This window comes from Theobroma cacao, chromosome 5, assembly GCF_053813885.1.
Source record: "Theobroma cacao isolate CCN51 chromosome 5, ASM5381388v1, whole genome shotgun sequence".
Lineage (NCBI taxonomy): Eukaryota > Viridiplantae > Streptophyta > Magnoliopsida > Malvales > Malvaceae > Theobroma > Theobroma cacao.
The window spans coordinates 42,788,421-42,800,456 of NC_142643.1; the positions used below are offsets into that span (position 1 = coordinate 42,788,421).

General features: G+C 30.1%; 1 protein-coding gene and 1 pseudogene across 1 annotated transcript; both read left to right on the forward strand.

The window, feature by feature from the left end:
• The first annotated feature begins 1,658 nt into the window (after window positions 1-1,658).
• LOC18599828 (caffeic acid 3-O-methyltransferase-like) lies at window positions 1,659-3,423 on the forward strand. The gene is made up of 4 exons (XM_018120822.2): window positions 1,659-2,172; window positions 2,357-2,667; window positions 2,809-2,873; window positions 3,004-3,423. The coding sequence occupies exons 1-4, from the start codon at window positions 1,757-1,759 to the stop codon at window positions 3,301-3,303; spliced, it is 1,092 nt and encodes a 363-aa protein (XP_017976311.2). The 5' UTR covers window positions 1,659-1,756; the 3' UTR covers window positions 3,304-3,423.
• A 3,653-nt stretch (window positions 3,424-7,076) lies between these two features.
• LOC18599829 (caffeic acid 3-O-methyltransferase-like) lies at window positions 7,077-10,547 on the forward strand (annotated as a pseudogene).
• Window positions 10,548-12,036: the final 1,489 nt, after the last annotated feature.

A 12,036-nucleotide genomic window follows, 5' to 3' on the forward strand; every position in this document is an offset into this window, starting at 1 on the left:
CATACGAAGGTTAAAATAACTTAATTTGGATTTTATAAATTACATATAAAAATAAAAACATGAAATAAGCCCAAAGCACCCAAAAAATCCAATTTAAAGATATTAGGTATCTAATATAATAACTCTCCTCCCTATAATATAATTAAAAGAACTTAAAACCATCTTTGATTTACAATCACCAATTTTCACTAATGCAGCTAGAAGCCAATCATTAACAGTCTATTACCAGAAGCTAACTATTTAAAGTATTTATAGCTACCATTTATAGCAACTTTCAATCTACAGTTTTCTATCTATTACCAGAAGCTAACCATTTACAACTCACAGTTATTTAAAGTATTTCCTTATGCCTCTCTCATGTTCATTTAAAACTCTAGTGATCCACCTAAGTTAAGACTTTTTCCTAATTTTCTTTTTAAAGCAAGACTTTTTCCTAATTAAACCAGAGAGTCCTAATCAAGTCTTTACTCAAGACAATTAAACTTAACCCGAATTCTGATATCTACACTCCTTATCCATCACTAATCATGGATCACTAATATGTTAATTTTATATAATATAGATTTATATGTATTACTTTATTATTATATATATGTTATAAAAAATAAGATAATAATTACTAATAAAGTTATTAAAATATAATAATCTAAATCAAGTTAATAAAGTTACTAATAAAGGTTATAATTAATTACTAATAAACTATTATTAGTTTTTGTTTAATATATTATTGAATTTTATACCCTATTTTTATGAAAGAAAAGATATTTATATTTCTAATATTATAAAATCCATTGTGTATATATTTTATTTTGTTAATATATTTCCTATAAAGATTAATAAGATATATTAAAAAAACTTAATATATTTTGAAAAAAAATTTAAACTATAGTACTACCAACGAAATTTTCCGTTGGAAAATCTAGCTGGATTCTAAATTTTTTCCCGCCTTAAACTTTCCGACGGATTTCCAACAAATTTTTTTTTGTTGGAAATTTCCAACGGAAATCCATCGGAAAATCCATTGGAACTTTCACAGGCAATAATTTTTTTTTTGGCCAAAAATATTTTCGACGAATTTTCAACGAAATTTATCCGTTGAAATTATTCTGTTGAAAATCCGTCGCTGAAGGTAATTTATAAATTTCGTTGAAAATTCGTTGAAAATCCGTTGAAAATTTTCAATGAAATTTTTTCCGTCGGAAAAACTAACTTTTCTTGTAGTGTAACTTTTACTTGATATGAGAGGTTCTTATGATACACACAGCCTAATCAAAGGAAGCAGAAGAGCAAATCTCGCTAGTTTTCAAAATAACAAAGAATTAGGAAACAAAAGAGAGAATCTCGGTAGTTTCCAATAAATATGTTTTTGTTTGTATGCTTGTATGGTTGCGAAGAATTTGTCAGAGGCAGCAATAATTTTACCTTTATTTATTATTAGCTCTGACATTGGCAGTTAAAGTTCCCCATAATGAACAAGATTATAAATTGAAGTGTACTCTTAATTAAACAATTATTCAATGTTACCCTTTCTCAGGGGCATTGACAAATAAAAGCCTCAGTAGGTAGTCATTTTAATTGAATTATAAATTACAACAAACCTATATTTATTTCAATTCCTTTTCGAATATTACAAAGCTGGCTTTTTCTGAATATATGGATGGAAAATTGCGCTTTGTCATTCGAAACTTACATAGCTAAACCCTTCTACAAACACCTCTGCAAATCCAGATATTTGCAGATTGAAGAAATTAACATCATGAGTACTTCACTGCCAGACCAACAACAATTTATATCAAAGGAAGAGGAGGATTGCTTGCAGGCCATTCAATTTGCTACTTCAACAGTGCTACCTTTCGCCTTGAAAACTGCCATTGATCTTGATTTGTTAGAGATAATAGCAAAAGCCGGTCCAGGTTGTACGCTTTCTCCTGCTGAGATTGTCTCTAACCTTCCTGCTAAGAACCCTGATGCTCCAGCTATAATTGATCGTATCCTTCGAGTTCTTACTGCTCACTCTATCTTAGCTTGCCATCTTGTCACCGATAAAGATGGACACACAAAAAGAACATATGGTCTAGCTTCAATCGGCAGATACTTCCTTCAAAATGAAGATGGAATTTCTGTAACTCCATTCCTAAACATGACTCTTGATAAACGTTTAATTGACAGTTGGTTCGTCCTTTACTCCTTTTCCTTTAAATTTTCCTAGAGTATTTATGGGATTTGTTACATATGATATCCATATTTAACGTCTCTGCACCCAAGTCTTTGATTTAAGTTTGAATCGTCTTTTTCTCAAATAAAATAAAATAAAAAGTTATTTATCTCTAACCTTATATCTTGTTAACCTGGATAGGAACTTCTTCAAAGAAGCAACATTGGAAGGTGGCTTATCAATTGTCAAGGGATTTGGGATGAACTTGTTTGAGATGGCTGCAAAAGATAATAATTTCTTCAACACTTTCAACCAAGCAATGTCCAACCACACTAAAATAGTCATGAAAAAAATACTCGAAATTTACAAGGGTTTTGAGGGCGTTAGCCAAGTGGTAGATGTGGGTGGTGGATTGGGAACAAATCTTAAGCTCATCGTTTCCAAGTATCCACAAATCAAGGGTATTAACTTTGATTTGCCCCTTGTTGTTAAAGATGCACCCAATTTCCCAGGTAATCCTAGAAAATGGTTCAAATTAATTGATAAATTTCTCCTATGAAACTTTCCCTTTCCTTGTGTTGGCAGAATCACATTTTTGTTAAATTTTCCTCATTAGATTTGTTAAATTTTGATATTCTTTTCCTTTATGTCAGGTGTGGAGCATGTAGGAGGAGATATGTTCACCCAAGTTCCTCATGGAGAAGTTATTTTCATGAAGGTTAGCATCAATATTTTCTTTGCTATTAGATTTGAAACCATTAAAATCAATACCACCACCAACTATAAAGTACAATTTCTACGTAAACTAATAACCAGTTTTTTTTTTTTTTTTTTGTAAAATTTTGTAGTGGGTGCTTCACGATTGGGGTGATGATCAATGCTTGAAGTTATTGAAAAATTGTTATGATGCAATATCAGAGTCTGGCAAAGTGATAATATTGGAATCCATATTGCCAGAACTGCCCATGACTGATCTTGTGACAACCACAACACTTAACTTGGACTTGGGCTTGGTTCACCTGCTCCCTGGTGCAAAGGAGAGAACAAAGAAAGAATTTGAGACATTGGCAAGAGACGCTGGATTCCCAACTTTGAAACTTGTTTGTCGTGCTTATAACTATTGGGTGATAGAATTGTCAAAACTGTGAACAAGTCACTACAATAATCTCCAGTCTAGTTTGGTTAATTCATCAACAGGGATGTTGCATATGGCTGGATCGTTATGTTCTAAATAAAGTCTTTGAATGCAATCTTTGCATTTTCCTAAATTCAGTAGTAAAGGCTCTATAATGATGTTTGGATAGAATAATCAACTAAATTTTCCTTATAACCATTAGCTGTCTTTAATTGTGCTAATATTTTAATGGGACTAATTAACATTAGCTTCCTTATAACCATTAGCTGTCTTGAATTTTACTAATATTTTAATGGGACTAATTAACATTAACTCCAATCTAGTTAAATATTTACTAACTAACATTAGCGCCAATCTAGTTAAATATTTAAGAAGGAAAAATTCTTTTCTGTTGTCATACATTGCAACCTAGTCAACTACTTGTAATTTCTACCATCTTATTCGTTTTATTTTATCAACAAAAATCTTTTGTCTGGAGAATATGCCTCGTGTCACGGTCCACACCAACTCCTATAAAATATTATTTACTTTGGCCCGTTGACCTCACGATTTTATTTCACAAAAGGCATCTCACAAGTTAAAAGTGGTGTGAACTCTTATATTCTTAGTATCATTCTAATACATAGTCGATGTAAGACTCATGGTTCTTCTTTCTAGGACCTTAACATCTTCTCTTACTTCCCGTTAAGAGGTTCTCTTCAATATGGGACTTTGTGGCTCTATTTGCTAGGAGCACGATGTGAAATTCATGTTCACACGAGGACCATAGCACCTCGCCTCTCTACCCCCATTATTACAATCTTGCCATGTAGCATAATTAAAAAAACAGTAAATTTTTTATATTTAGCGCATGGTAAGATCTAATTTTGTGGGGTAGAAAGAGGCACAAACTCAGGCATAAGATTTCCATGCCTATTTCATTGGTAATAAATTATTACATTAAACATTAACTATGTGCTTCAAATTATTCAAGCAAATAAATAATGAGTGCAATAAAATCAATTGTTAAGGTATTAATAAAAAAAATCTTAATTTCAAATGTGACAAATGATTCTAAATGCCATATTTTTTCTATGTAGTGAATAAGAATATATTTATTTAGAGAGTGACCTTGACAACTAAGGAAATAATTTGAAACTCAATTTTAATTTTTAAACATAAATATTTGATAAATCATGCTGTAACTTTAAACACTAACGACATAAATGTAGGATAGCCACTCACCCCTTTGCCCTCCACAATGGACAATTACTAACGACATGTTTAGTTGGTTGAAATGGCCATTCCCATTCCTACCTCATTTCGCATGGTCACGTGGTTCAAATGTTTGGTTCATATTTTGAAAAGAACTATCCATTCAAGTCAAAAGAGGACATTTTAGTCAAACTTGAAATAGCCATTCCTTTGCACACGAGGAATACAAAAGACTATTCATTGGATAATTTTTCTTTTTTAAATTTAATTTAATTTCAATTTTATCTTTTTAAAAAATATTGGTTGGAATTACTATTTAGAAAAATTCAAATAAGTTTTTATTTTTTTATTACGTTTAATCAAATCTTACATATTTTTAGATATATAAATATTTATGATTAATAATTGATTAATTATTGTTAATTGAAATGTTACTCGTTATTTTATATTAGATGACACCGATATATCATACTAACACGTCATAATAGACAGGGGCGGACTCAGAAATTTTTTTGAGTGTTGTTATAACTAAAATAATAATAATTTAAAAATATAAATATGTTGAAATCCATAAACTAGAAGTTTTAACATTAAATTAAAAAAAATGTAAAATCAGTACATTTATTTAATACAAGTAAAAATATTTAAAATAACTATAATTGTGACAACTTTTCACATTTCAAAAACGGTGCATGACAATATCAGTAAAAACATTATCGAATATATCTTTTTCAATATATGTCATCAAGTAATCATTCGACTATTTGTCCCTCATTTTACATGGGGCTTGAATTTTTGGTTAGAGAGAGTGAAAAATACAACCAAGGACCAAGACGAGGAAGCATCACTACAGGTCTCAAGAGTAGGATGGAGAGAGTAATTTAGGTTTTGACTTTTTTAATAAAATCTTAAATTATATTAAAAATTTTATCTTTTCATGTAATATTTAAATATTAATATGTAAATTACTTTTTAATAAATTTACTTTGACTTGGAATCTTTGACCTCATTCCTTACAAAATTATAAAAAAATTAATAGATTCATTAGTATTATTAACTACATAAAACTTAATAAAACTCTATAAAAGTTGTATAAGAAGTAAAATTATTTGCTAAATGAGTGGTGTCATGTGACGCCACTCTCCTCAAGTTGAGTCCGCCCAATACAATGAATGATGACGTAGTATGCTAGTATAACATGATCAAACATGGAGGGAAGGGGTAAGTAAGGCCCCCACCCCCCTAAACTTTTAAAATTTAATAATTTTTCCTTTTTAAAAGATTTTATAGTTTTTTCTCTATTTTTTTTAAAAAATTATAATTTTACTTCTACAAACATTGAATTTTTTGTTTTCACTTCCTCAAACATAAAATTTTGACTCCGACACTAGACATGATGATATGAACATGTGGTATTTTTACCTTCTACGTTAGCATCGCGTGATCTTAAAATGACTAGTGATATTTTCACTAATAATAATTAATTAATCATTAATTATAAAAATATTTTTGATTTAAAATAAAATATAAAAAATAATAATTTATTTAAACATTTTTAAATAATTTGAAAACTTTTTCAAAAATTATACTTATTTTCCATCGTTAATGTCACTAGAGATTAGATTTTGGTACGAAAGAGACTAAAATGGTGTGTCGGCATCAGAATAAACCGTCGGTCATGCCAAAATAATGAACAAGGGCCCGATAGAGTGCCAAAGCAGTGCCCTCTCCAGTCCAATTTGGCCACTTGGCGCGGCCGGAACGATGTCTTGCAGTCGAACCAGGACACTTGGAGCACTGGATCTCGAGGCCCTTGCGGCTTAATCTGGTCGCAAGGAGTGCCAACGATCTATTTGCGGTCGAACTGAGTACCACCATGTCCCGATGGCCGTTTTGGTGGTTGTATGTCTCGTTGATGATGGTTGGCTGGAGTTTTTTTATTTATTTCTGTTGGAAAAAATAAAAAAATAAAAAAAATAAAGAAAAAGAAGAAAATATGAAAAATTAAAAATAGGCAACCTTTACAAAAAACCTAAGTTCGATCCACAAAAAAAATGTCACATCATTTGTATTTTGGTAAAAATATTATTAAATTACAATAAATTATATTTTTTCTTTTATCATTTATTTATTATTTTAAAACTATTTTTACAATTTAAAAATTAAAATAATTAATGTTAGAATAATAATCCATTTCTTGAACAAAAGTGTATAATAATTATTTTATTCTATTTTTGTATTTTTCTAATCATACAGAATGATTATTATATTTTCTTTTTATTTTATTTTGTGAACTAAATGTATTAAATGTATTACAAAATGTTACGATTAGACCAAATTCAATAAAAAATATTTTTAAATTATATTTTTCTTTCAGATAAAATATTAAATGCTTACAATGTCAACGTTTACATTTGAAAAAAAAACTGATTTTTAATTGCAAATGATACGAGTTACGAGATGTGCCACACCTATAAAACCCAAGTGTAGTTGCCAATCCAGTGCCATTAAAGGCTCGAAGCTAAGTTTGGCAAAAGTATAGATTCCACCCAACTCATATTTATTTCTTTACAAGGAGTGAGTATCAATAAGATGGCTTTTTCTCTAAATATGGATGGAAATTCAATTGGGTAATTAATGATCATATCCGAGGAAAGAATCAGTCATTATAATGTATCCCAAACTGGATTTTTTATTAATGATGCGTGCTACATGATTCCTAATGTTCATCATATATATATATGTATCTATGTATATGTCTATAGTGTATCTCATTCAATTTCGGGTTTGACTCCCCTATATTGTTTCTGTGTTAAATTATAATCCTTTTCTATATTTTCCCAAGCCATTTTTGTGCTTTGTCATTCCATACTTGCATAGCTAAACCCTTTTACAAACACCTCTTCAAATCTAGATTAAAGAAATTAAGGTGGTATTTGGTATTTTACAATACAATGTGATTACAGGTAATGTGATTGCAAAGAAAATAACATTACAGTGTTTGGTATACAAACAAAATAATGATTAAAATGCAAAGAAGATAATATTGCAGTATTTGATTTACAAGTACTTTACTTAGAATGTAATGTTAATTTTCAAAATTATCCCTATTTATTAAAATACAAGTTTAATATACTTGTATTTTTTATTGTTAATTTTTATATAATATCATCTCTTAAATATATTTTATTTTTATTTTTTATTATCATTATATATTTTTTTTTATTTTTAATATAATTTTTATATTATATATATTTTATTTTAATTTCTTTTACCTCTATTATATAAATTTTAATTTCTTATATTTTATCTTATTTTAATTTCTAATTCGTATATTATATATTTTATTTTAATTTTTTTATTTAAATTATAATATTATAAAATATTTTTAACAAAGTTATAAAGTTGAAAGGTAAAAATGTCTTTAATAACATTGGTTTTGGACTACAATTACATTATATCCCTTGGTTGTAATGTGATTGCATTGCAATCTTACATTGTAGTAGTCTGTTACAAAACAAATACTGCAATATGATTTAATTGGATACATTGTAGGAAATGTGCTCACTTTCCTTATACCGAACGCTACCTAACATCATGAGTACTTCACTGCCAGACCAACAAGAGTTGACGTCAAAGGAAGAGGAGGATTTCTTGTAGTAGTGCTCCCTTTTGCCTTAAAAACTGCCATTGATCTTAATTTGTTAGAGATCATAGCAAAAGCTGGTCCAGGTTGTTTGCTTTCTGCTGCTGAGATTGTCTCTAACCTTCCTACTAAGAACCCTGATGCTCCAACCATACTTGATCGTATTCTTCGAGTTCTTACTGCTCACTCTATTTAGCATGCAATCGTGTCACTGATAAAGATGGACACACGAAAGGATTGTATGGCATAGGTTCAATTGGCAAATACTTCCTTCAAAATGAAGATGGAATTTCTGTAATTCCATTACTAAACATGGCTCTTGATAAACATTCAATCGAGTGTTGGTTAGTCCTTAACTTTTTTTCTTTCAATTTTTCCTCGCATATTTATGGAAACTGTTATATCTGATATTAATATTCGTGGTTTTTGTATTTAAATATTTAATTTAGTAGCATGTTCCCGGTTTAAAAAGTAGAGTTTAAATTTCTCCTTCTTCCAAATAATAAAAAAGAAATCATTTATCTCAAATCATATACCTTGTCAACCTGTCTGGGAACTTCTTCAAGGAAGCAACATTGGGAGGTGGCTTATCATTTGTCAGGGGATTTGGGATGGACTTTTTTGAGATGGCTGCGAAAGATAATAAAGTCTTCGACACTTTCAACCAAGCAGTGTCCAGCCACACACTACCATAGTCATGAAAAAGGTACTAGAAATTTACAAGGGTTTTGAGGGCGTTAGCCAAGTGGTCGATGTGGGTGGTGGATTGGGAACAAATCTTAAGCTCATTGTTTCCAAGTATCCACAGATTAAAGCTAACTTTCATTTGCCTCTTGTTGTTAAAGATGCACCCAATTTCCCAAGTAATCCAAGAAACTCATTCAAATTTATTGATAAATTTCTCCTATGAAGCTAATTTCCTTTTCCTTGTGTTGGCAGAACCACATTATTGTTAAGCTGTCCTTGTTGAATTTGTAAATGTTGATATTCTTTTCCTTTATGTTAGGTGTGGAACACATAGGAGGAGATATGTTCGCCAAAATTCCTCATGAAGAAGTGTAGATACTTGATTTTGGTTAATATCTATTCTCTAAAGAATTATGTTACAACATAATACTGTACAGAGAACAACTAGAACAAGTGAAGTGTTACTTTACGCAGAATAACTAGAACACGTGAAACACTACTTCATATAAAATAACTAGAATAGGTAGAGCACTACTCCAGATGGAATAACTAATACAAGTAGGACAGTTACTTCGCATAGAATAACTACTTCACTTGGATGACAGTGAAAGCAACTCAAAATAAGTGGCAAAGTTCATGGGTTACTTTCATTTTGAGATATTTCGGAGAGTTTGGCTTGATGGCTCAGATATGAAGGTAGTTAAGAAGTCTTCCTCTTAACCTTTTCCTAAAGTACAAGTGTTTTATCCTCTTATCTTGATCCCATATACTTGTTCATATACACCTTTTTCTCTTGTACCTGTTTAGTACAGCTCTTCTCTGGTACCTTTTCACGTACAGCTTTTCTTTATTAATTTTTACTCGAGAACAAGTCTTATTACATCAACTTACTTCAATAGCCATATAATGGTTTCTAACTATTACTCGACATTAACTCTCAGTCACGGTTACTTAGCATTAAAATTCTCCTTAATAATATTACTTATTACGTGCATTAAAATATTTTCTTATAACCGTTACTTTTGACACTATATATAGAGCTTTCACAATTCAAAAAAAGATACTTTTCTCTTTCACTTTCAGAATTACCCGACTCTCATTCAAAGCTTTCCTCTTTAGCCTATTCTTATTTAGAACACCTATTCTTTTCTTATTCTCTTCTACCTGCCACAACATTTAGTATTTCAAGAATTGCTCCAATCTTCCTCTTTGTTACCTCTGATATATCCCTTACTTGTTTGCAACGCCTCCTCTTCTTATCACAAGAACCCCAATTTACAAGAAATTATTTCCATGAAGGTTAGCATCAATATTTTCTTTGCTATGAAATATGAAACCATTAAAATCATTACTACAATTTCTATATGAACTATTTCTTTTTTTGTAAAAATTTTGTAATGGGTGCTTCACGATTGAGGTGATGATCAGTGCTTGAAGTTATTGAAAACTTGTTAAGATGCAATATCAGAGTCTGGCAAAGTGATATTATTGGAATCTATAGTGCCAGAACTGCCCATGACTGACCCTGTGACAGCCACAACGCCTAACTCTGACTTGAGCTTGGTTCACATGCTCCCCTGGTGCAAAGGAGAGAACAAAGAAAGAGTTTGAGCCACTGGCAAAGAGAAGCTGGATTCCCAACGTTGAAACTTGTTTGTCGTGCTTATAACTATTTGGTGATGGAATTGTACAAAAATGTGAACAGCTGGCTGCAAAAATCTCCAGTCTAGTTTGATCGTTATGTTCTAAATAACGTTTTCGAATGCAGTCTTCGTAATTTCCTAAGCTCAGTAATAAATGCAGGGACCTTTCTGTCTCTCTCTGGAATAAATGCTATATTAATTTATTCAATCTAAATTGTAATTATGCAAGTATCCACGATTATTTGTAATAAGGAATTACCATCACAAAAGAAAAGTTTGATAATTTCCTTGATAATGGATATAATCAATTTCCGTCACGTCTCTTACTTGTCTTCATGAAAATCGAAAATGAAAATCCCTTACGAAATGGTTTTCCTTTGTGGTTCGTTTTGAAAAATAGATGAATTTTTCCTTTTCTTCAATGGTGTTAGGTGTGCAGCATGTTGGAGGAGATATTTTCAGCAAAACTCCATAAATTTTTGTAAAGGTCCATAATTTAATTCCTTTTAACTCCATAAATTAAGACTAAACCTCAAAGCAAACAACATATTTTAAATTAAAATACCATTAAAAAAATCTCTGATTGATTGCAATCTACTAAGAGATTTCGATAAATTCTTTTGGCAGTGGATATACTTCACAAAACTGCAACTATGATCAATACTTGCCAAATTCCATGAACACTTTCTTCAAGGGAATTGCCAATTACTTTGACTCTGTCAAAGCATCCACAGGTCGTCAACGGCAGACAGGAAACTACAAAATGCATAGAACCAAAATTGCTTGACCCTAGAGCCAGAGCTAGAGCATTTTCAAAGTGAGGGCCAAACAGTAAGAGACATTAAATAGTTAAAAAAAAACTTTACATATAATTCAATTATTACTCGTCTAAAAAATTAAATAATATTCAAAAGACATTGAACATATTAAAAAAAAATACACATTAACAATAATAATGGTGTCATTTATATATATGACTGAATAAAACTATAAAATGAGTCTTTCTTACTCTTTGCAAGCAAGAGTGAGAGAGAAAACAATTTTTCAAACTTAAATGAATTGCCTCTTTACTTTGTGTGCCTTAGCTCTCCTCTTATTTTCTATTTGCTTTTTAAATTGCTAATTAAAATATTGGGTTACTGGATTGAGCTATTGAGATAAAATATGTTATTATAGGCTATTAGATTGGACTGGTAAGATATAATATGTTATGATAGGGTTAAATTTATATTAAAACTTAATAGGTTTGAATTAGCATATTCACTTTTTTTTTATGTAAATTTGATAGGCTTAACATATTAGTTTAGAATTTATTTGTCGGGCTTCACTAGCAATATGCTAACCATAATGACTTTAATTTTATCAAACAGTTTGAAGAATAAAACTAATTATTAAATAAAAAATTATTTTGAGAGTCATTAAAAATAAATATAATAAATAAAATTGTATTGAAAGAAATACAATTATTTCATTCTATTAATTTGTACGTATATCCTTATTACTTAAAGTTTGCAACATACATGCTAAAATGCATTGATTATTTTGAATAAAAAATAATATATTGATGAAATTCTAA